The sequence below is a fragment of the Prionailurus bengalensis genome, chromosome B4 (assembly GCF_016509475.1).
Source record: "Prionailurus bengalensis isolate Pbe53 chromosome B4, Fcat_Pben_1.1_paternal_pri, whole genome shotgun sequence".
NCBI lineage: Eukaryota > Metazoa > Chordata > Mammalia > Carnivora > Felidae > Prionailurus > Prionailurus bengalensis.
Genome location: NC_057358.1, coordinates 116,475,180 through 116,500,996, shown reverse-complemented (window position 1 = coordinate 116,500,996; position 25,817 = coordinate 116,475,180). Strand labels below are relative to the sequence as shown.

The 25,817-nt window shown below is 37.0% G+C and overlaps 1 protein-coding gene across 7 annotated transcripts in view; it reads right to left on the bottom strand.

Annotated features, from left to right (window-relative positions):
- The window catches only part of VEZT (vezatin, adherens junctions transmembrane protein), a 65,887-nt gene that overhangs the window by 36,987 nt on the left and 3,083 nt on the right, over window positions 1–25,817 (bottom strand). For 5 of the 7 annotated variants that reach the window (XM_043562159.1, XM_043562160.1, XM_043562166.1 and 2 more), the window contains exon 2: window positions 4,696–4,830. In XM_043562159.1, the coding sequence (XP_043418094.1) occupies window positions 4,696–4,830 (135 nt within the window). Of the gene's footprint in view, window positions 1–4,695; window positions 4,831–25,817 lie in introns of those variants that run through there. The other 2 variants (XM_043562167.1, XM_043562168.1) reach the window with 1 other exon arrangement.

Here is a 25,817-nt window from a genome sequence, read left to right as displayed (position 1 = left end):
TGCAGCTCATTTGTCTTCGGTACCCTACATACTATCTATGTCAAGATGACAGTATATATTTTAATGAAAACCACAGGGTGTTCCAAGTTCTCAAATACTAAGAACATTTTCATTACACAATGCTAAGGCATAAAGATATTTTAATCAACTTTAGAAAAAGTGTCTCATACTGAAATAATTTTTATTATTGAACCAACCAAAAATTCAATTTACCTTAATGTTAATAGCCTATTATCTGAGTAAATGCAGTTTACATTCATTGAGTGATTACTATATCCTGAGTACTAAAAAAGGGTCATAGGAACAAAGATAAATACATATAACTGCTATTTTCAAAAACTTAGAAGAGAAAGTAAATAATTACAAATCAATGTAAAGTCTCAGAAAGTGTGGGAAAAGATGTCAATAGGTGTTAACACTGACGCTATACCCTAACAGATGAGCAGAAATTTTAACAAAGGAGGGAGAACATTCTGGGCAAGGGAACAGAATGAGTAAAGGGGAAAGCCATGTAACCCCTTGCCATGGTCATGGTGGCATAGTCTGGGCTATGACCCAAGGGAAGAAGGGAATAGTAATGAACACTGAGAGGGTTTTTAAAGAACTTTGGTCTTATATGCCATAATAGTTTAGACTTTATACTGTAGGCTATGAGGAGCACCTTGCATAAGATTTTTATGCAAGGATATGAAACAATAATTATCAGCATTTTAGAAAAATAACTGGCTACAGCACAGAGATGGTACTAGCAGGAAATAATTGTAGCCAAGAAGTATCATTAGAAGGATATTTAATAGTCCAGCTAAACAATGATAAAGGCCTAAAGCAGGGTAACAAAAAATGGTAGTGAATAAGGGTTGGATTTTAGAGACATAAGAAGTTGACTTATCATTTAGTGACCAAATTAATGTGGGAGTGATAGGAAACTTAAGATAACAGAGAGTGGTAATTTGGGAATATGGAAAGAATATTGTTTGTTTTGGGAGTGCTGAGTTGAAAAAAGTTCTGTTTTACATATTCTGAATCTGAGTTTCCTGGGGTATAGGGCAGGTGAAAATGTTTGACAAGCATCCAGAACTGAGAGAAGACAGAATGCATATAAGTGGCCAATGAGGGCAAGAAAGTACATGAGATCACTCAGAGAAGCAGGTCAAGCAAAGAGGCCTGATGCTCAAAGTTTATGGGAGGAACGTTTAAGAATAATCACAGGAAAAGAAACTAGAAAAATATACAGAGAATAAATATTCACAGTGAGAATCCCAATATAGCTACTCAGTCAGTACTTAACAATAACACTAAAAAATAAAAGTGAAAAGGGGCGCCTGGGTGGCGCAGTCGGTTAAGCGTCCGACTTCAGCCAGGTCACGATCTCGCGGTCCGGGAGCTCGAGCCCCGCGTCAGGCTCTGGGTTGATGGCTCAGAGCCTGGAGCCCGTTTCAGATTCTGTGTCTCCCTCTCTCTGCCCCTCCCCCGTTCATGCTCTGTCTCTCCCTGTCCCAAAAATAAATAAACGTTGAAAAAAAAAATAAATAAAAGTGAAAAAAGGGTGATTAATCCTAAATATAGCTTCATCACCATCTCATATAATAATAAAAAATCTGCTTTCAAAAGAAAATAATCGGTACTTCACTGCTTGAACAGAACTTTGGGGGCAATTCTAAAAATATATCCCCTGAGAAGGAACTAAGTAATACAACAAATCTTTCTAAAATTCAGCTGCCCCAGATTTAGAAAAACTCCATTTTAGAAAAATTTAGCTCATACAATTGAAATGTGTAATATGAAGGCTAAAGGAACTTTCTGGACATGTGGTAATTTTTTTTAAATGTTTATTTTTGAGAGAGAGAGAGAGGGAGAGAGACAGAGCACAAGCAGGGGAGGGACAGAGAGAGAGGAAGACACAGAATCCCAAACAGGCTCCAGTATCCAAAGCCAGCTCCAGGCTCTGAGCTGTCAGCACAGAGCCCGATGAGGCGCTTGAACCCACAAGCTGTGACCTGAGCCAAAGTCGGACACTTAACCGACTGAGCCACCCAGGTGCCCCAACCTGTGGTAATTTTGAAACGCATTCTCTGGCTATGCTTTTTACTGGTCCTTAATTTCTGAGGGATGAAATTTTCAACTCTCATTTTATTTATTTAAAAGTTAATAATAACATTTCTATATGTAAAAATACCTATCGTAAATGAAAAGGATTAAAACCTATAAAACCCAAGTTTTTGCGTAACAACAAAAAAACGCCAATGCCCATATCCTGGCTAAGACTACCCCTTGGCCCATTTTTTGTCTTTTGTGGCCAAGTAATCTCAAATCCAAGTCTTAATCTATAAATAACCTGTTAGTGTATCCTTAGGTTTTGCTTTCAAAATTCTTCCCAGGAACATCCACATTTGAAAGGGTCAGGGAGAAGAAAGGGTTTAAGTGCAGAGGAATAGCAAACTGGTTCTGATCTGTGTGAGCTCTAACTCCCTAACTCCCACCCTGTAAGTGTCAGTCAAAAAAACATTTCTCCAGTATTCATTCTGCTCTGGCAAATGGGACCAGCTTGGTTATCTCACATTGTAGGGATTTTTCTAAGAACAGGAGAAAAGATACTTCTCTCTCTATCACCACAGAGTAAATAACTAATTGAAAACTTTAAAAGCCTCCTCCCCAAAATAATGATGTCTTGTAATAAAACAATGATTAAACTAGAATGTTTAGGAAATGAGGTAATCTGGGTTTTTTTCCTATTAAATTAGAATTCCTTTTGTTAAAACTGAAATGTACTGGCATATCTTCTTATTTTAATAAATATGGCTAATAGAACATAAATGAATCTACTAAATGCATTTTACAGAACATAATTGATGGTAATGGAGATTCTTTTTAGTATCTTAGCCTCACAATGTTGTAGTCAACTGAGATATTTATTGTATAAAAAGATACTGTGCAGGGGCACCTGGGTGGCTCAGCTGGTTAAGCATCTGACTCTTGATTTTGGCTCAGGTCATGATCTCATGGTTCATGAGATCGAGCCCCATGTAGTGCTCTGTGCATACAATGCAGAGCCTGCTTGGGATTCTCTCCTCCCTCTTTTTCTGCCCCTTCACCGCCCACACTCTCTTTTGCAAAATAAATTGATAAATAAACATTAAAAAAAAAGATACATCAGAAAAAAAAGGGCATCAGAAATTGAGGTAAATATACCCACTCCATCATATACCCTTGAAACTGTTTGTGAAATATGTTATCAATTTGCTTTCTTATAACTTGTGCTCTCCTTTATTTTTTTTTTTATTTTTCTTCCTTTTTTTTAATATGTAATTTATTGTCAAATTGGTCTCCATACAACACCCAGTGCTCATCCCAACAGGTGCCCTCCTCAATACCCATCACCCACCCTCCCCTCCCTCCCACCCCCCATCAACCCTCAGTTTGTTCTCAGTATTTAAGAGTCTCTTATGGCTTGCCTCCCTCTCTGTAGCTTTTTTTTCCCCCTACCCCTTCCCCTGGTCTTCCGTTGAGTTTCTCAGGATCCACAAATGAGTGAAAACATACGGTATCTGTCTTTCTCTGCCTGACTTATTTCACTTAGCATAACACTTTCTAGTTCCATCCATGTTGCTACAAATGGCCAGATTTCATTCTTTCTCATTGCCAACTAGTATTCCATTGTATATATAAACACATCTTCTTAATCCATTTGTCAGTTGATGGTCATTTAGGCTCTTTCCATAATTTGGCTATTGTTGAAAGTGCTGCTATGAACATTGGGGTACAAGTGCCCCTATGCATCAAGCACTCGTGTATCCCTTGGGTAAATTCCTAGCAGTGCTATTGCTGGGTCATAGGGTAGATCTATTTTTAATTTTTTGAGGAACCTCCACACTGTTTTCCAGAGCGGCTGCACCAGTTTGCATTCCCACCAACAGTGCAAGAGGGTTCCCGTTGCTCCACATCCTTGCCAGCATCTATAGTCTCTTGATTTGTTCATTTTAGCCACTCTGACTGGCGTGAGGTGGTACCTCAGTGTGGTTTTGATTTGTATTTCCCTGATTAGGAGTGACGTTAATTGTGCTCTCTTTTAAAAAATATGAAAAGAAAAAAATTTCAATTAATATGAGTCTTACTGGTTGAATTCTTATTAAGGCTTTAGTATATTTTTCTGGTTCCCTCTGAACAACTTCAATATTTGAATAAACAATATATTTTAATCTTCAACCATATTAATTTCCATTTATTATAGAAGTTACTGAGATAGTCCAAAACAGCAAGGATTTATGTTTATCTAAACAGTTTTGTACTACTGATGAAATAAAACATAATATCTTTTTTTTTAAGAATTTTTTTTTTTCAACGTTTATTTATTTTTGGGACAGAGAGAGACAGAGCATGAACGGGGGAGGGGCAGAGAGAGAGGGAGACAGAATCGGGAACAGGATCCAGGCTCCGAGCCATCAGCCCAGAGCCTGATGCGGGGCTCGAACTCACGGACCGCGAGATCATGACCTGGCTGAAGTCGGACGCTTAACCGACTGCGCCACCCAGGCGCCCCTAAAACATAATATCTTAAACCAGTGTTGAAGAAGACATGGAGGTACTTATGTGTTTTTTTTTTGTTTGTTTTTGCAAGGGTAAAGGTAAAGGCACTTTGAATAATTAGTGAGGTGAAGAACAAGAGATTAATCAGAGAGAATGAGCGTGATTTCTTACTTTTGGCAGGGCTCTTGCAGGAGGCTTTTGTTGTCCCTCTGTCACTGTGCTTTTTTCTGGTTTTGGTGACAGAGAAGAGCATATTTCAAAGTCTGTATGTCCCAGATCCTGTAAGTACTGGTAAAGTGGAGAATTCTGAAAAAGACATATGAAATAAAGCAAATTTCAAGATCACTGCTATTTAAAAAGCTTAGAGGTGAAATTCAATAGGAAACTCACTATCATGACCAGTATGCCCCAATTCTTTAAGGCTTCATCTATTAAAAAGTGAATTATCTGTCACAATGCCATTTAACATTAAAAAAAAAAAAAAATCAACAATTCAACAGAGGGACCCAAAAAAGGAAAAACTCTAAACACAGATTTTTCTGAGTGGGTACCAGCAAGAAAAAATGGATTTAGGAATATAAATAGATTTGTAAAGCAATTTCTTTGCCCAAATATTTGTAGTATTAGAGTAGATTACTTCAAAATAGCCAAGCCTGACTATAGATAGCTCCTAAGAGGGCCTACAATGAAAAGTAGTTATTACTTGAAGCTAAGATTTAAGCAATGATTATACTACATTAATTATAATTTTATACTATCATATTCACTAATTCATTCAAGGAAAAGTATGTATGACCTACCATACATCTGCCACTGTAAACAATCTTAAAACTCCAAGAAAATTACCTAAAATAAGCTGTATTTCACATACAACCATAAGGCAAACAAGAGATTCTGTGGCTAATAAAAGCATTAGAACATGGTGGTTAAGAACACAAACTCTGGAGCCAGACTACAGGTTCAAATCCCAACTGTGCCTCTTATTGGTTGAATATCCTATGACAGTTTAAATTCTTCGCTTCAGCTGTCTCATCTTAAAATAGGAATAATAATTACACCTTGTTCATAGGGTCCTTTCAAGGACTAAATACATACAAGGCACTTAGAACAGTACCTGGTCCATAGTAATCACTCAAATCACACTTCAACTATATATAAGCCAGGTGGAAAGAGCACAGGTTTTGGAACAGACAAAACAAAAAGACAAACAAACAAAATTACTCCAATCATCAGATGCATCAGCATCACTGTTGGATGAAAATACATGGCACAATTCTTTCTGGATAAATAGCAAGCTTTAATTTTAACTTTGTCTTCTCTAAAGCACAAAGTTGGTGACATGTTTAAAAATAAACCCTGATTCCATTCAACAAAAATATTTAATACTTTAAAAAAGACCTTACGTTAGGTAGTAGAGATAAAATAACAACCACCATGAAAGCAATAGTAAACAGCAACACAGCTAATGTAGTATCATGTGGCAAAAGCTTAACTAAACATTCCACTTGCATCATTTCACTTAAGGTTCACAACAAACTTTAAAAAGTATTATGATCATTGTTATTGTTAATACCTATTTCATAAATGAGGAAACAGACTCACTCTGTTAGATACAGAAAGCAGGATAGGTCTGATTCCAAAGCCAACACTCTGAAATATTATACTATACTATCTAAAATAACAAACAGTCCCTCCTATGTTTAGAGAGAAAGACACCAGGGAAACTTCCTTATAATTTAGCATAGAAATATCAAGCAAATTAATAATTGCAGAATTGTATTGGATACTACGGAAACAGAAGAGGCAGTTAAGTGAGACCAATATTTCTAGGGAATATATCCTTGAGTTTGGGAAAATGAGGCAGAGTGGGAATTTGCTTGTACTGGTAGCAATTTGCTGGGTATCAATTTGCCAGAATAGAAGATAAGTAAAATGCCTCCTTTTAAAGCTACATTTAATACTCTTTTGAAAAAAAAATACACAAAAAATTATAATAAAAGGAGGGATATGTTCTTATCTCTCTACCAGACTTAAAACCTTTGGTGGCACAAACGGTTAATCTTAACATCACCCGTAATGTATCTTCAAATATTGCCTTGATCTTCAAATATCGCCTTGAATTACTCAAATATTTTCAAAATGAGTTGTGAACCCCACCCTGCTCTGTCCCCATAGTGGCAAAAGAACAAGAATGCTTGTTCGGTTGGGCTGACCTTTCGAAAAGTTTACATACTTAAAAAAAAAAACAACACACAACACAACTTGTTTTTTAAGGCAGAACTCTTTCTTCAAGTGAACTCCCCTGGGGGAAGAACAATAAATAAGATGGATCAAAGCAGAGTTACTCTAATTCCAGGGTCATCAAAGTTTTCCTGTAAAAGGCCAGACAGTAAATATTTCACACTTTGCAGACCATATGGTCTCTATCGTAACTAATCAGTTCTGCTGCTGTGGTGCAAAAGCAGCCACAGCACTACATAAAACAATGAGTGTGGTTATGCTCCAATAAAACTTTATTTATGGAAATACTGACCTTCTTATAATTTTCATATGTCACAAAATATCATTCTTTTGATACTTCCCCTGACCATTTAAAAACGTGAAGTCCACTCTTAGTTCACCAGCCACAGAAAATCAGGCAGGAGCAGAGGACAAATCTGCCCCAAAAGCATTAGTTTGCTGACCCCAGTTTTAATTAAAGGCTCAGTCAAGACCTTGAGGCACACTCTGATTGCTAACTGTTCTCTGGCAACAGGCTTCAGGGTGGGGATGGGGGCTAAATTTCTTTTCATTCAAATTCTAATACCTTTCTTACTCCACACTTAGCTGATGAGTGTCAGCACTGACCCCAAAGTCCCTTCCTTTTCCAGTTCATATCACAGCTCACACAATAACAAAACGGAAAATTTTAAAAGTAATTAAATAGAAGAGAAACAATGAATACTTTGTTCTCCATACGTGTTCTGCACATCAACTTAAAGCATATGTACTCAGTTGGAAACACCATAATCTGGAACACGTGCTATTTCACTTTTTGCAAAATAGCAGCATTAATCATGTACCTTGAATAATACCAATAACGTCCAGAGGTGTCATTTGATACAGTAATTCTGTCAGTACCTCATTCTGCCTTTTCTAGCAATGTAAAACTTTTCGTTAACTTTTTGGTTGGTTTCACAACGTTCTTATCAAAGGTGTGACATCCATTTATATGAGCTATGGCAACTATGAATGATGCTGTAGTAATTCTGGTTTCTTCCCCATCTCTAGTGACAGAATTCATCACTTTCACCCTAGAAAGCACTGTTTTACAGTTCTGGAAAATTTTGGCCTGCCAAGACTATCACTGTGCCTTGTTTCATGGCTTTGTGTAACTAGTTAGACAAAATTTCAGAGTAGACAATCTTTGGAGACTACGGATGAAGGTACCGCAGGTCTGATAGAATATAATTCCAGGCACCATTGTATGTCTTATTTACACTTTACTTTTTTAGACTGCTATTACAAATCAGACCATTTCTAAACATATAAACTCAGACTGTATGTACTCTAAAGCTCTTATTCATAATGTTTATTTTAGTATTCTGAGTTGCATCCTTAATTTTGTTGTTTTATTTCTATTTTTATGCTTCCATTGCTTTAGAGCCAAAATAAAATTTAGTATTTAACCAATGGTAACACACAAATGAAAAACAAAGATCCCCTGGTTAACAAACTCAACATTAACTAAGATGAACCGACCAAATTAGACCTCATAGCACAACTGAGCAAATTTTAAGAGTGCAAAGCGATTGTTGGTAAAATTATTATTTTATTAATTTAAAAAAAGTGTTTGGGGGCTAAAATTACCATCACATTTTCTCTGAAACTGCCAAGTAACCTGTGTACTATTTGACAGATCTCAGAAAACCAAATCATGACTAGCGGTTCACAGATTTTTTTGGGTCTCAAAACCTCTTTAGGATCTTAAAAATTATTGAGAGCCCCAAAGAGTTTTTGTGGATGTCCAACAACATTTATCATATTAGAAATTAAAACTAAAAAAATTAAAATATTTATTAATTTACTTAAGAGAACAGTAAACCCATTACAATATTAATGTAAATAATGCAATTTTTAATGAGAACACTATTTCTCCAAAATGAAAAAGAAAGGTATTGAGCAAGATGGATTGTTTTACATTTTTGCAAACCTCCTTACTACCTGGCTTAACAGGAGAGAGCTGGATTCTTTTTTTCTTTGAAATGTGTATTTATTTATTTTGAGAGAGAGCACGTGAGCACAAGCTGGGGAGGGGCAGAGACAGAGAGGGAGACAGAGAATTCCAGTAGGCTCTGCACTAATAGCTACACAGGGCTCAATCACTTGTACCATGAGATAATGACCTGAGCCCAAAACAAGAGTTAAACCTTTTTTTTTTTAAATTTTTTTTTTCAACGTTTTTATTTATTTTTGGTACAGAGAGAGACAGAGCATGAACGGGGGAGGGGCAGAGAGAGAGGGAGACACAGAATCGGAAACAGGCTCCAGGCTCCGAGCCATCAGCCCAGAGCCTGAAGCGGGGCTCGAACTCACGGACCGCGAGATCGTGACCCGGCTGAAGTCGGACGCTTAACCGACTGCGCCACCCAGGAGCCCCAAGAGTTAAACGTTTAACTGACTGAGCCACCCAAGCACCCCTAGAAAGGGAATATTTTTAAGTCTTTTCTGACAATTGTATTACCAAAGAATACCCATAACAAAACTCAACAAGTGATAGTTTAGAAAAGGTTGATTTTAATGTGGAATATGAACCCATATAGATAAGCTTTTTCTACCCTATGCACGAGTGAGAAGTGAAAAAAGCAAATGGGGTTGCCTGCGTAGCTCAGTTGGTTAAGCTATCAACTCTTGGTTTTGGCTCAGGTCATGATTTCATGGTTTGGAGATCAAGCCCTACATCATGGTCCATGCGGCTGGTGCAGAGCCTGCTTGCGATTCTCTCCTTCTCTGCCCCTCCTCTGCTTGCTCTTGGTCTCTCTCTCTCTCTCTCAAAATACATTTTAATAAAACTTGAAAAAAAAGAAAGAAAAAGGCAAATATGTTAGTTATTAAAATGTGATGGCCTAATATATAAAATAATGTATTTCTTCTTTTACGACAAGATCAGGCTCCATGTTGCAACAGCCCTAATCACTGTATTTGTAGGTTGGGGTATTAAATTTATAAACGAATACATAGAAATTTCTATGCTTCATATGGTAAATATTATTATAGGTTCATGGCAGCCTCAAAAAGGGACTTCTTTTTTGAAATTTTTTTTTTCAACGTTTATTTATTTTTGGGACAGAGAGAGACAGAGCATGAATGGGGGAGGGGCAGAGAGAGAGGGAGACACAGAATCGGAAACAGGCTCCAGGCTCTGAGCTGTCAGCCCAGAGCCCGACGCGGGGCTCGAACTCCCGGACCGCGAGATCGTGACCTGGCTGAAGTCCGACGCTTAACCGACTGCGCCACCCAGGCGCCCCAGGGACTTCTTTTTTGTAGAGGGCAAGGTAGAGTAGGTGATGATAGGTAATTTTTGGTTATAACTTTTTTCCTTGGTTCAAGCAAAATAGAACCATAAATATTTCAGTTAAGTTGTTTTCTTGTAAAAAATTATTAGCACTGGACTCAAACTATAATTCTGTAGTATTGTAGAATGATAGTGTTGCCAAAAGAAATACGAGAAACTTCAGACACAGCATGTGGGAGCTTCTCCTCAGGAAATCCTTGTGGTTCACTATTCCTGTAAATTTTAGCCTGACAGAAAACACACATCATAGCACCAGAAAGAATTTTGCTAAATGAAAGGCAGCCAAGAGTCTCTGGTTGTGCTAAGATTGTTGTGATGGCTGAAACCTATTTTTGTGAGAAAAATAAACAAAAATAGACAGGAAACCCCAACATTTTTGCTGAACAAGCACTTCAAGAAAATGACTCATTTAAGTCCATGACTACCTGCACTTCATGCCCACCCACATATTAAAGATATCAGATCCCACACTGATGGATATATAAAGCTTGAACCACCCATTTAATGCATTGTTTGCTTTCTGCATGATTTGTGGTGCATTCTGCACAAGTGCCAGTACCATTATTGCTGGTTTGCATTTAAAAAGGAAGATAAACTAGTGCAGAAATTGAGGTGATGGGTAAAATACTTTTATTATTAGGTTCTCTCTTCTGAACTGCTTTAAACACTTACAGAGAGAATACGTTGTAACCTTCCAGGTTCTAGGCCAGAGTAGGAATAGTCAACCTGGCAACAATGGCAAAATTAGGCAACTCATTCATTAATAAATACTAATGGAACATTTTCTATGTGCCAAGCAATATCTAGGCATAGGGAAGAAAACAAAACAAAACAGGTGAGGTCCTTGCTAAAAATCTTCCTTCTATGCTACTTCTGATAAGACCACTGCTTTCAACTACCAAAGAAAATACTGAGTGTTTTGATACTTTCCAGATAGGCTGCCATGTTTCAGGAAAATCCTCTCTTGGTCCCAGCTTCCTTAAGTACAAAATAAGAATGCTATTTTCTTAAACTTGCTCAAGTGGTAAAACAAAATTCATCAGGGCGCTTGGGTGGCTCAGGCCCAGTCGGTGAAGCATTAAGCTCAGGTCATGATCTCGCAGTTCTTGGGTTTGAAGCCCCGCGTTGGGCTCTGTGCTGACAGCTCAGAGCCTGAAGCCTACTTCGGATTCTGTGTCTCCCTCTCTCTCTGCCCCTCTCCTGCTCATACTCTGTCTCTCTTAAAAAGAAATAAACATTATTAAAAAAAAAACAAAAAACAAAAAAAACCCCATGATGTTCTGTGAGAAACAAGATAAAAAAGTGGTATGTTAAAATATTATAATTTTATGTTAAACCAAATGCCATCTTATCCTATGCAATCAGCCAATGTCAGAATACAGAAATTCTACATATCAAATTACTCAGTTTCTTCAACAAATGAGCCATATAATAAAGGAAGTGGAGGAAACTGCTCAAGACTAAAGGGACATCCAAATATCACCCAAATGTCATATATGAGTTTTGCCTACATCCTGGTTTGAACAACTATAAAAAGACATTTTTTAGATACTCGAGGAAATCCCAATGCAGGCTAGATATTAGGTGATACTGTAATCTAACTAAACGTGAGTTTGCTCCTTGATGAGTCACATATAGAACTACAACAGGTAAGTTGTCACACAAAGGAAACTTTATTTGCAGCAAATAAGGAGGCATGGGGAATAACTTCCAAAGCCTGACTCCCTGAGCAAGGGTGAATGGGTTTCTTTTATTAAGGATTACAATGAATATTTAGATAGGGGAGCCTTGTCATCACTTAGAGGCAAGCATCAAGTGGCACATGCATCCTAAGGAAGCATGCCTTTACATGTACCCTAGGTTATGTAAATGAGGCTGTGCTTCTCCTTGGGCAGAGATTTTGTCATTACAATGAGGTAAAGGTAACTGACAGTCACTCTATGGGTCACTCCATCCATGGTCCACCTGCATAGGCATGAGTTGGGGGTTCAATTCAAGCTGGTCTAGGTGGTCTGGGCTGGCTAGAATTGTTTGTCCAGGCAGTCCTTATTGCTTAAGGAGTAGTTCCAGTTTCTATCACAGGATGCTATGCCCCTTGGTCTTTTGCCTGACTTCAGAGATATAAGCTGGAAAGAAGAGCGTAAGGAAAACTGTGGGACAAAGGTCAGTGAGTACAAGCAGGTGAATAGTAAAGGTCCGGTCATTAGGTCTGGCTGGTGACAATTATTAGGGAATTACTAATTTTATTAAATAATTATATTGGAGTTAGCATTTAAAAAAGAAGGGAGCACACTTGTCTGTTAGAGATGCATACTAAAGAATTTACAGGTAAAATCAGGTAATGTTTGGGATCGGCTTTGAAATACTCCAAGAAAGTGGCCCTCTTGGCACAGTGGGCAGTGCATCAGTCTCATAAAATACTCCAAAAAAAAAAAAAAGGTGGGGGTGGGAGAGAAACATATAAGACAGTTTAGCAAAATATTAACAGCTGTTCAAGCCGAAGCTGGGTCGTGGGTATAGAGACCTTTCACGGTATTATTCTCTCCTTTTATGTATAATTTGAAAAGTCCATTATAAGTTTTAAAAAATCAGATGCCAGGCTTTCCTAGAGTCTGGTATAAAAGATTTAAGAAAATAATATGGCAGAAAAATGTAAAATTGAGAAAATTCCATTTATTATTTTACTCTGGGAAAAAGATAAGCTTATTAAATTTTAGACTAGAACACTCAAGTCTTTGCAAATTTCCATATAATGGTAATATCTGCTGAAAGAGAATATGACAAAAAGCAAATGTTAATTTAGCTTCATCTTTAAATGAATTTCTGAGTTAATTATACTAGCACCAATTAACCCACTGCAACATATGTATGTGATATTTTATGTATTCATAAAAAGTATTCATATAACATTGGGCAAATATTTGGATTTGCAAACTTTCTACAACAATGCCCAGGTCACTCAATACTCCCACCAAGGATAACAAATGTCAAAGGTATCCTCTAGCAATAAGATTTTAAGTAACCAGTCTTAGTGGAGACTTACCAGTCTTGTGACTTATTAGTCACAAATAAATGACTAATTGCCTGTCAAAGTCAATTATTCATATTTACCTTCCACAAACTAATTAAAAGTTTGTGGAATAAAAAGTCACAATTTTGTGATTTTTGGAGCCATGTTTTAAAAATACCATTAAGACAGTTAAAAAACATAAACAAAAACCAAACAGTACGTTCCTATATAGAACAGTAGTCCTCAAACTAGATTTTGCACCCATCCCCCAACTCCAATGTCTGAAGATATTTTTGGCTGTTATAACTGAGGAGGGGAGGAATGTTACTGGCATCTAGTAGGCAGAGATCAGGAATGCTATGTAACATCCTCCAATGCATAGGACAAGCCCCACAAAGAGGCATCCAGCTCAAACTGTCAATAGTGCTAAGGTTGAGAAATGTTGTTTTATAATATGAGCAATCATAGATTGAAAAATTGACAAAACTTAAGTAGCCCAACAGCTGTTTTCCTCACTTCTTATTTTGGGAGAATGATAGATTTAAAAAGTAAACACCTAAATGGAAAATTATTTATTTTTCCATGACTTGTAATCTAAAACTCAATAGGCATTCTAAGAGTGAAATGAGTTATGTTCAAAATAACTACATCTGAATTTATGCATTGAAATTTTAACCAGCCATCAAGAGCAAAGTTTGGTTATGGGCACATCTCAATGCTATAGGCTTACAACCAGGCACATGTGTCAGGCTAAGAACCGCAGATGCTCTTTCACACTAACTCTTATGTTCTTATGTACCCTATGGACTCTCTCCCTCTCTTTCCCAGAAGGAGCTGTTCACAGACACACTTTTAGAAAGCCCTTTGTAGTCTACAACAACTACTGGTCAAATTCTGATTCTGGTTTCTCACCAACTATCTGCTGTTTTCTAGATGCCACTGACTGGGTGCTGGCGGCATTCCACTAGAAAAATCACTTAGCTAGAAAGGGAAAACAAATGGCAATCCAACCATCAATTTGTTCATTTATCACTAATCAAATATTTATTGAGCACCTTCTATATGTCTGGCACTAGAATTATAGAACTTTTCTGCCATTAACTTCTCTCTGGGAATATTTAAGAAAAAGTTAACTGTTTTTATGCTATAAAAGGAAATTCAATTGTTCAATTTCACAAAAAAATTTTTTTGACCATATTGCTATTTTTAAATAAATATTTCAAACAACACAAAAAGACATGAAATGAGAAATACCTTTATCTTACCCTTCACCCCTACTCCCTTTCTCAAAATGTAATAAACACTCTTTAGTTTGTGAATACCGTCTCTTCAAATTTACTACCCATTTATGCTTGAAAGTGGCGGGCAACAGAGGGGGGCAAGGTGACTCCTAGATTTCTGGTTTGGACAATTAGGTGGTGTTATTTACTGAAATATAAAATAGTGGCAGCACAACAAGGCTGAAGAGGGAGCCTATGAGATACTCAAATGTGAATAATTTAGACCTAAAATATCTGGAGATCAGGAAAGTGGCCCAGTTTGAACGCACAGATCTGAGCTTTTAGCAAATAGGTATGGTGGTAAACCCACATAGTAGGGTACAGGTATGGGAACATATTGAGTAGATGAGATCAGCTAGAGGTAATACAGAGGATGAGAAGATAAGAAGGCCTTACAAGAGGCCAATATTTCAGAAAAGAGTAGAGCCGAAGCTGGAAAATAGAGTAATAGTAAAGAAAGTTAACATTTCTTGAGTTGCTTATATGGTAGGCATTAAGTTAAGGATGTTTTATAATACTTTATTTACTTAAAAAAAATTTTTTTTAATGTTTATTTTTTAGAGAGACAGAGTGTGAGCAGGGGAGAGGCTGAGAGAGAGGGAGACAAAGAATCTGATGTAGGTTCCAGGCTCTGAGCTGTTGAACCACGAACTATGAGAACATGACCTGGGCCGAAGTCAGATGCCCAACTGACTTAGCCACCCAGACGCCCCTATAATACTTTACTTTCAACAACAAACTTCTAAAGCGAAATTATTACTATTCCTACCATTTTAGAAGGAAATTAGGGCATATGAAGTCAAAAACGTGGCTAAGTTAAATAGTGTAAGACTACCCAGCTTTGGTCTGAGTCCAAAGCCTACACCCTTAATAATAACATAAAACTGTCTCTGAGGAAAAAGGGTATCTAGAAGAAGTCTTCTTTCATTTATTTATTTTTTTTTAAAGTAAGGACCACACCCAACATAGGGCTTGAATTCACGACCCCAATATCAAGAGTTGCATGCTCCACCGACTGAGCCAGCCAGGTATCCCTTATTGTTTTAAAATATAAGTTTCATTGCTCAGGTAAGGCCAACAGATCAGGAGATGACTGCCATTGGAAAGACAGTTATATTCATAGATCTCAAAAGATGGAGGCAGGCCATGCCATGAGGAAGGGGAGGTCATGGTGGGCAGCACCAGGGTTGGTCAGGAGGGAAGAGGGAGGAAATTATGGATCACGGCCTTTACTGTGGTTTCTTTGGGAAGGAATAAGCAAGGCAAGGGAAGCAGGCTTAAAACTGGCTAGTCTGCATAATTTCAGCAGGCTCTGAAGCATAGGGGTTGTCCCTAGTGAGGTCTGGTATCTGACCCTGTGATGATTAGGGCAGATGCGTCGTGGCCAGGTGAGAGGTGTGTTACCTAGATGAACAGTTTGCTATCTCTTAGGAATTGGTTAACTCTGGGAGCGGCAATCCCTCCAGGGTCAGTAAGGTCCTGAGATGATCAATGCATCAGAATACAGAAAGTAAAAGACATGGTTAACAACATACTTATTTATCAGATTTTATTCACTTAAGGTCCAAAATGCTGATCCTGCATGGTACAATTTTTTTTTAAATTTTTTTTTTCAACGTTTATTTTTATTTTTGGGACAGAGAGAGACAGAGCATGAACGGGGGAGGGGCAGACACAGAATCGGAAACAGGCTCCAGGCTCCGAGCCATCAGCCCAGAGCCTGAAGTGGGGCTCGAACTCACGGACCGCGAGATCGTGACCTGGCTGAAGTCGGACGCTTAACCGACTGCGCCACCCAGGCGCCCCCATGGTACAATTTTTAATTCAGGGGTATTGTTTCCTCTCTTCAGGTTGTCCTCATCTCAAATTATTAAATTATTCCCCCTTCACTGGTGGCTTTAGGTTTCATAGAACTATAGCCACTTTAATCTGGAAACACAAATCTGGATTTTTTTTCCCCTTCTGTGAATATACTTTGTTGGAGTGTGGCAACTCCAAATCTTCATAGAATTGTTTTAGGCTCCATGACTTTTCTGTTTACTCATTCTTAAAAGAGTTCTATACTTATTATCTTAGGGTTAACAAAGTACAATCGGGAATAATTCAAGCAAAAACCAAAGGGAAATTTTCAGGTATAAATGCAAAGAGGAAAAATAATCTACAGGCGATAGATTATCAATTTAGAAATCCACTCACCAAGTGTGATAGAGCCATAGCAGGCACAAACATGATCAAGATCACACAAACAAAATTAAGCAAGTATTCCAGTGCTGCAGTTCCCCACAGGCTATGGGGGCCACAAGCAGGGGGGAGTCCGGAAACGGTCCTTGACCTGCTCCACCGGCTCATTTCATAGGTTCCAACAGTGTTTATCTCTGGTTTGGAAATGTCAGTGGAGGCTGTGGATTCTGTTCAATATTACTGAGAAGCACTTTTCTTCTCACAGGAGAATGATTAGTGTCAGTTCACATCTATTGGGTTGATTCTCTCCCCCACTAATTCGTCCCCAAACAGCAGCACCAAACATTTACTGATTACCTATGTTTATTTCTAAGTACCAGGCACATTTCTAAGCATTTTATGTGTTAACTCATTTTACCTTTATGATAACTGTATGAGGCAGAGCTTGTTTGAGAAAAGAGAAAAACTATGACATAGAAAGAACATGTAACTTAGCCAAGGTCACAGAAATAAGAGAGCCAGAATTTGAATCTACACAAGCCAACAGAGAGCCAAAACTGTTATTTATTTCACTACGCTGCAACTAATTTAGAGTAAATAAATTCATTAACTCAGTCTAATACAGTATTTTATATAGTTGTGTTTTTTTTAACCAGAAACTGGACTTGTAATTTAAAAATTATCTAACAGATTAAGTTAGAAAATTCAACAAAGCATAATTCTCCCGATAATACCTACTTTTATTCCCAATCATTTTTCTTCAGATAAGTTATAATTCGTATGTATTTACCTCAGATTACACAAACCTTGAAACTGGCTGCAAAGAATCCTGGGACTATAAAAACAACAGTACCTTATTCTTCCAAATTATTCTCAAGGCTATCTCACTGAGTTTTTAAAACAACTCTTATGACACTTAAGAGAAAATATGGCCAACATATGATAAAACTAATTTCTTTATGATAAAACCATATAATCCAATAAGAAAATATTAAAAACTACAAATATGGGCAAAGGATATAAAGAGGCAGTTCAAAGGAAAAAAAATACACAAATGGGTGAATACAAATAAAAACATGCTAGACTTTACCCTTGATCGAAGGAGCGCAAATTCAAACAAAGATATAATTTCAACCTGATAGTTGGCAACGCTTAAGTTTGGTCATGTATAGTGTTGGTAAGGGTATAAGGAAAAAGATACTTCAGATGCCATTAATGGGAGTATATAAAAATATTAACGTATCCATTGATCTAGCAATTCTACTAGGCATTGATCCTATAGATATTATACAACATTTCTATGTGTACTATGAGTATATATTTGCTTATGTGTATATATGAATATAATTGCACTGAAAATGATCTGGCAGAAAACTGAGGAGAGTGGTTACTTCTAGGAAGAAAATGAAGATTAAGGGAGGGCTGATGCTTTCCCTGTATTATTTGACTTTTTCATAATGAGAATACATTCATGTGTTATTTGTGTGGAAAAAGGTGCCCAGTGTAAGGCCTAATAAAAAAGGTGTCGAATTGTTAGTTTAGCAAATGAATAGAATGATCCTGTGCACTTGTCTATATCAAGATTAATCATCTAGTCAACTATTACACAGTTCCATTATTTAAAATGTCAGTAAGGGGCGCCTGGGTGGCGCAGTCAGTTAAGCATCCGACTTCAGCCAGGTCACGATCTCGCGGTCCGTGGGTTCGAGCCCCGCGTCAGGCTCTGGGCTAATGGCTCAGAGCCTGGAGCCTGTTTCCGATTCTGTGTCTCCCTCTCTCTCTGCCCCTCCCCCGTTCATGCTCTGTCTCTCTCTGTCCCAAAAATAAAAAAATAAACGTTGAAAAAAAAAATAAAAAATAAAAAAATAAAATGTCAGTAAAATATCAAATGCTAACTGCTGTCAGATGTCAGATGTCATCTGATCTCTTTAAGTCCATTATTAAACACAAGAAGCAGTAGGAAAAGGCAGTTAGCTACTAACAGAAGGCAGTAGAAGACAGGAGGCATTGGCACAGAGATATGAAAGTGTATAATGTAGGAGTGACTTTGTCAATGAAGACTTCAATTTATAATAAACCTGTGCTTACCTAGAAGGCTTTGTTTCCAGTCCCTTGTTAAAACAATCTATCAAATTACTTACAGGTAACTTTTCTTTAAAGATTTATATCTGTTTTTAATTTCTTCAGAAAAGAAAGTACTGTAATGTAAGTTATATATTTTTAAAAGTTTCTGCCATGCCAAAGGAATCTCTAAAAGATCTTTTATTCAAAACAAAATCTTCATGAAAAAAAGATTTTCTATAATTAAGGGCTTTGATGGAGGATATTTGCCTGGAAACAATTATTTATTAGCTATTAAAAATATTTTAGAAGTCTTTTCTCCTTGAATATAGCTTATAGCTATAGGTATAAATGTAATTATTACATGTAAAACAGCAATTTTCTGGGAAAATATGATGGAAAAGGAGGAATTCCTGTTGTTAGTTGCTATTATTTCCTTATTTCTTTCCAGGCTAACTGCAGAACATCACAAAATAAGCTCATGAGGAAGACTGTCATTACCAAATTATGCAAGGTAGCTGTTTTCTCTATTTTTAATGAAAATGCTTTTAGATATAAAGAGCTAAAATTGTCATAATTTACTAACTCTATAAAGGAAAATAAATTTACCCGTTACAATTAATTATATTGTCAATATACTGAATTCCTACAGACTTTTCACTCATCTTTAAATCAGTACACAATCAGAAAGCATAATTTGAAAATAACTACTCACTGCTTCCCCTACCCCCAACCTTAAACCTTGGATAGATAATACCATAAAAAGTACCTTGCAAGATTAATTATAAAATAACAGGAAATACTTTTTGTAGTTTACATATTTCAATGTAACTTCTAAATTACTATACCCAAAGCCCTGAATCCAAGCTTTAATTTAATTGTTCCTCAATATGAGCAAAGCAAATCTAATCACAGAAATCAAAAAGATTAAGTAAGCTAAAAGCATCCAGAAAAATTGGTCTTACTAATTAAACTACTCACGGACAGCATAGTTATAATTTCTCCAATTGACCTAGATGAAAAATTTATTGCCTTTTGCCCATATTCTTCTGATCCATACACTTCTTTCTTTGATGGTTCCCACTTGTTTCTCCAGAAGAACCACACTACAAAATGGCCACTGAACTGGAGGGTGTGTCTTCATCATTACTAAGCATTTTCCAATCAGAAGCAGCTCTTTGAAAAAAACCTCAACATAATTCCTTCACTACCACTCAGTAACTGCAGAAGTAATAGAAGGAGTAGGGGTTTTTAAACGCCTTTAAAGGATATTACTTAATAATTATGTTTACTTAAAAATTTTTTGTAAACTAGCAGCAGGTAAGACTTATATTCATAAATTTTCCTGGCTGCAGGCTTCTAAGATTTTCCAATCAAAATCAATCTTATCCAATTAATCATATGAAGTGTTATACACAACAAAAAGTTTTAAAGAGTGACTTCACATTTTTTCCATACAATAGCACAAATGTACTTAAGTACAATTGTATATAGTACAAAACAAAATCTATCCATCAAAAAAAAAAAAAGCTTGAAGAGATGAAAAGGGAGAAAACTGACTTGCACAGCTTATACACTCAACTGATTAAATATAAAGAACGACAATGACTTGGTCTTAACTAAGAGAAAGGAAGGTAGCAGTGGTGGATTGAGTGCTCCCTAGTTCTGATGCTACCCTTAATATCATTTAGTATCTGATGAATGAACTGGCATATAATGGGCATTTATTGGATGCAGGGCAGAAGCAAGGTGAGGAAGTAAAACTCATTTTTAACTATTTAAAAAAAAATTAGAACCAAGTCAAACACACAGGCAACATGTTGTGAGAAGAGCATGCGATAAACATTAGAATGAGGTCTGGATATTATTAGATCACATCCAACCTTATTGTCTTTTTTCCTTATCCCAAATGATAATAAAAAGAGTAGAAAAAGAATTTGTGGTTCCCTTAAGAGAGAAAGGAGAGATTTTTCTCTCAAAATGATGTATTATGCACTTTCATCAGAAAGGGAGAATCTGTAAGGAAGAGTGAAACTAAAAGGATAGGGCAAGATATATATAGAAGTAGAAAATCCACTTCAATAAAGCTGTTAAAGAGACATGAAATTAATGGTGTGGATTAGTCAACAAAATTCCAACTTTGGGAACTACAGAAACACTGGTACAGAACCAAGAAAACTAAAATTGAGTAAGAGTTCCTGATCTAAAAATGGACTGGAAATGAGCCGAATCTCTTCCTAGATTTCCTAATTAATGGAGAACTCTAAGGGCTTGACTCTTATTTACTCAACCTTATGAGTTCAAGCCCCAACCTGGGTGTAGAGAATAAAATAAATAAACTTTAAAAAAAAAGAAAGCCTTTAATAGAACTGTGTAAAAATACCAAGACAACCATAAAAATAATTTAAGCACTGGGGCACCCAGGTGGTTCAGTCAGTTAAGTATCGGACTAGGTTTCAGCTCAGGTCATGATTTCAGTTTGTACATTCAAGCCCTATGTCAGGCTCTGTGCTGACAGTGTAGGTAGGGCCTGCTTGGAATTCTCTCTCTCCCTCTTTCAACTGCCCCTCCCCCACTTCTTCTCAAAAATAAACATTAAAAAAATTTTTTTAATTTTTTTAATGTTAAACTCTTTTTTTTTTGCCCCAAATCTGTTGTTTCATTGGTTTTATTTTACTTTTTTAGATGTTAAAATCCTCATTAGAGATCTGCAGATATGTGAAGCCAAAATGGAAGGAATATCACCCAGACAGAAAAAAGCAAAGACTTGTTCCCCAAGAATAATTTTTATAGCTTGTGTCAAACAAATTTATTATTGCACATCTGGTAATAAACTAGCTTTGGCCTTAATGATTAATCTTTTATGTCAATAGGGTTCTAATTTAACAACTCATTAATAAGTATTCTTTCAATTTCAGATAGTGATAAAAGCATGAGTTTTGCTATGCTTCCAAGCTCAGCTACTATTTAGAAGTAGAGTATTTTATACAATTGTGGAATTTTATGTACCGCAGAAAACTGAAGATGAATTTTAAGTGAAAATGAGATGACACAACAATACCTTAAATTTTATAATTATTCCAGATAGCAATTCCATTATCAAAATACCAAATACTGTCAATATATACATTCACAGACAAAAAACAATTTTCTTCCATTAGTCAAACCAATAGTGCAAATAGAAAGAATCTACAAATAATATTTAACCTTCAAATATAGAAAGGATACTGGAATTAAAATTTTTAAAATTAAAATGTATAAAAGTAACATAAAGAAAGGAGAATCTCTCAAGTAAGGAAGGATTTTTTAAACTGACTTTTACGTGTGAGAGATTGGATGAGAGCCATCTCACATTTATCTGACTTAGTGTGGGGAGGGGGAGGGGTACACCTGAACATAATGGCAACAAAGAGCTAACATTTAATAATTTACTGAGAAGTACGTAGGAGGGAAAGAGATAGAGATAAGAGGTGCAAAAATTAGCTTTCCCAGTCATGAACAAAGGAAAAGAGAATGAATTTCAACAAAAACCAAAGAATTCAGCCACCGAAATAGGGTTATCGTGGACAGATATGAAAGAGTAAAGAGTCCCTTGAGGACAACTTTGTCCCTATAGTGTAGTTACAAAGAAATGGTTTAGATACACTACAAATAATGCAAAGAGGTAGAAATATTTGTCCTTCAGATAAAAACTTCTTATTTTCAGGTACTCTTTGCTCTGGGCATGGAAGGATTCAAAAAAGGATGAATGGCTCAAAGTTCTACAATTAATTTATAATGAAAAAATCTGAAAGCTACAAAAGAGCAACATCAGAACTTTATAACACCTGCCTAAGGCCAATAGAGGCTACATACTCTCTAAAGATCTTACAGATAACAATTACAGAGTAAAATGATGATATTGGCATTTCAGTATTCATTTTGCAGAGTACCCATGTTAGACATGCTGTTCATCATTTTCGAAACTTTGTCCTGTTGTTGTTCTGCCTGAGAGGTCCAAGTCTGAGGTTATGCTTTCCACTCCTTTCCACTGGAGCCTCTTGGGGCTGTTAGGTTCCAAGATAACGGAATTAACTTTGAAGGTATATTTGGAGTCTAGTACTGATAAAAAGAAGGTCAGATTCTGGGGCAAGGACTGGGACCTGGACCTGGGAATCTCACTTTCTTTTCTGTCTTAATTCTCTACTACATCATCTTTCAGTGTAGCCCTGGTCCTCCCAAAGTAGCAGCACTCAAAGATGACCTCTGGGTCAATATTATAAGAAAAGATAGTAGAGTTACCAATACTCCAGGAAATTGATATTAAATCAAGGCACTTAAAAAACAGTGTTAGGTAGGAAAAGGATATAGTTGGGAGTACTTTCCAAAACTCTGCTTGACTTAAAATTTAAAATTTTAATTTTTTTTTTTCAACGTTTATTTATTTTTGGGACAGAGAGAGACAGAGCATGAACGGGGGAGGGGCAGAGAGAGAGGGAGACACAGAATAGGAAACAGGCTCCAGGCTCTGAGCCATCAGCCCAGAGCCCGACGTGGGGCTCGAACTCCCGGACCGCGAGATCGTGACCTGGCTGAAGTCGGACGCTTAACCAACTGCGCCACCCAGGCGCCCCTAAAATTTTAATTTTAATGTAGCATATGACATTCTGAGTCTTTTTTTTTAAATTTTTTTTAATGTTTATTTCTGAGACTGAGAAAGACAGAGCATGAGTGGGGGAGGGGCAGAGCGAGAGGGAGACACAGAATCAGAAGCAGGCTCCAGGCTCTGAGCTGTCAGCACAGAGCCTGACGCGGGGCTCGAACTCACAAACCGTGAGATCATGACCTAAGCCGAAGTCAGTTGCTCAACTGACTGAGCCACCCAGGCGCCCCCTGAGTAAGTCTTAAGACATAAATGCGTTTGACTTCTGACTCTAAAAATCATTAAAACAACAGTGTTAAAACAAATACACCAAAAATATCCAGTCAAATTTTCTTAGGGTAGGAGAGGTTTAAGAGACAGGAAAGCTAAATGTAAGATTTCTCAAATTATCTTGCAGCTAGGATTCTAGATATAAGTGGGCTTTTCTTTCTCTCTTCCTCCTTCCTTCTTTCCTTTGTTCCAATATGTGTTACCAGCTTTCTGGTAATGCAGAGGCAGTTGCGGTAGAGACAGTGGATAGATTCTGAGTTCCAGTACCACTGTACCAGCTTTGTGGGTTATCGAGAGGCAGATGTGATGGTTTCCTGACTCTTACGTTGTTGCTTATGATCGTGATCATGTGTTCTCAGCTTCATGAGCATAACAACCTTGATAGATACTGGGTTCCTCATTTTCTATCACCCACCCAGGTTGATGTCCAACCAACACCCACCCCACCCCTGTCTTTAGCAAGAATTATTCTATTAGATCAGTTTAGCCAAAACCACTCTTCTTTTTTTTTTTTTTTAATGTTTATGTATTTTTGAGAGAGAGAGAGACAGAATGTGAGTGGCAGGGGAGGGGGGAGACAGAATTCGAAGCAGGCTCCAGGCTCCAAGCTGTCAGAGCTGTCAGCACACAGCCCGATGAGGGGCTCGTACCCACAAGCAGCGAGATCATGACCTGAGTTGAAGTCGGACACTTCACTGACTGAGCCACCCAGGCTCCCCAAAACCCCTCTTATCCCAGTGTTTCCTCTTAGTAATTAAATTCCCTCTTGCCCAGGCTATATTTGCAACTAAGTCTGGTTCTCACTGAGGTCTCTTTTCACCTATTGTGATAGCCAGGATTAAAATCTGTTTTTACTGCTTTAAATATTGTCTAGCTCTGGTTTTTCACAGTATATCCCATGAACAAATGAGGTATACATGTTAATAAACTTGTTTGTTTTTCTCTGTTAATGTATCTTTTAATACAGGGTTCTCAGCCAAGAAGTAGAAGGGTAGAGGGAAAATTATTTTTCTCCCCTATATTCCCTGTTTGTAAAATCAGTTCTAGAACACAGAGATGAGAAACTGCCTCATTTAGAAGGTGAGAGTAAAAATGTTCACAAATTGGAAGATTTAGTATTGTAAAGATGTCAAGTCTCTCCAAATCAATTGAATCTGTTGAATCAATCAATAGATTCAAAGCAATCCCAATCAGAATCTCAGCCTTTTTTTTTCTTAACTGAAATTGACCAGTTGATTCTAAAATTTACTTGGAAATGCATAGGACCAAAAATAGCCAAAGCAACCTTGAAGGAAAATAAAGCTGAAAGGTTTATCCGATCAGACATTTTTTATAAAGTTATAGTGGTTAAAATAATGTTATTGGCATAAGAATGGTCAAATTGGCCAATGGAAAAGAGAGCATCCAGAAATAGAGCCACACATACAAGGTTTCCTAATTTATTACAAAGGCAACATGGTTGTTCAGTGGAAGAATGGTCAGTTGAGTAAATGCCAGGTTAACCAGACATCTATTTGAAAAACAAATTATGTTGACCTTTACTTGATACCATACAAAACTCAGTTCCACATGGATGACGGATCTAAATGCAAAAGGTAAAATAAAGCTTTGAGAGAAAATACATTTGTAACCTTAAAGTAGGCAAATATTTCTTTAAAAGTACTAACTACAAAAGAAGGTTTAATTGGATTATAAGAAAGTTAAGAGCTTCTGTTCACTGAAAGGCACAATTAAGAGAGTGCTACATATATCCTGAGATAAGATATCTGAGGTACACATATCCAACAAAGGACTTGTATCAGGTATATGTAAAGAACTCCTTAAATCAGTAAAAGAGATTAACCCAATTGAAAAATATGCAAAAAACTGGAATTAGCTTTTCAAAAGTAGATAAACAATGGGTGGGGTCATAAACATATAAAAAAGACTCTCAACTTCCTTATCAGGAAAATGCTAATTAACAGCACAGACCCTGCCTGGGATTCTCCCCCTCCAACTCTCTGCCCCTCCCCACCTCTTAGGTACAGGTGCATAAGTGTACATATGCACTGTCTCTCTTTCTCAGGATAAATAAATACACTTAAAAAAAAAAAACAGACTGATACTAGCAAGTGTTGGTGAGGATGTAGAGCAACTAGACCTCTTATAGACTGCTGGGAGGAGTATAAACTGGTATAACTGGGTTGGAATATTTGGCAGTACCTACAAAAGGTAAACATATACATTTCCTATGACTCAGTAATTTCACTTCTAAATATATATACAACAGAAATATGTTCAACAAGGGGTGCCTGG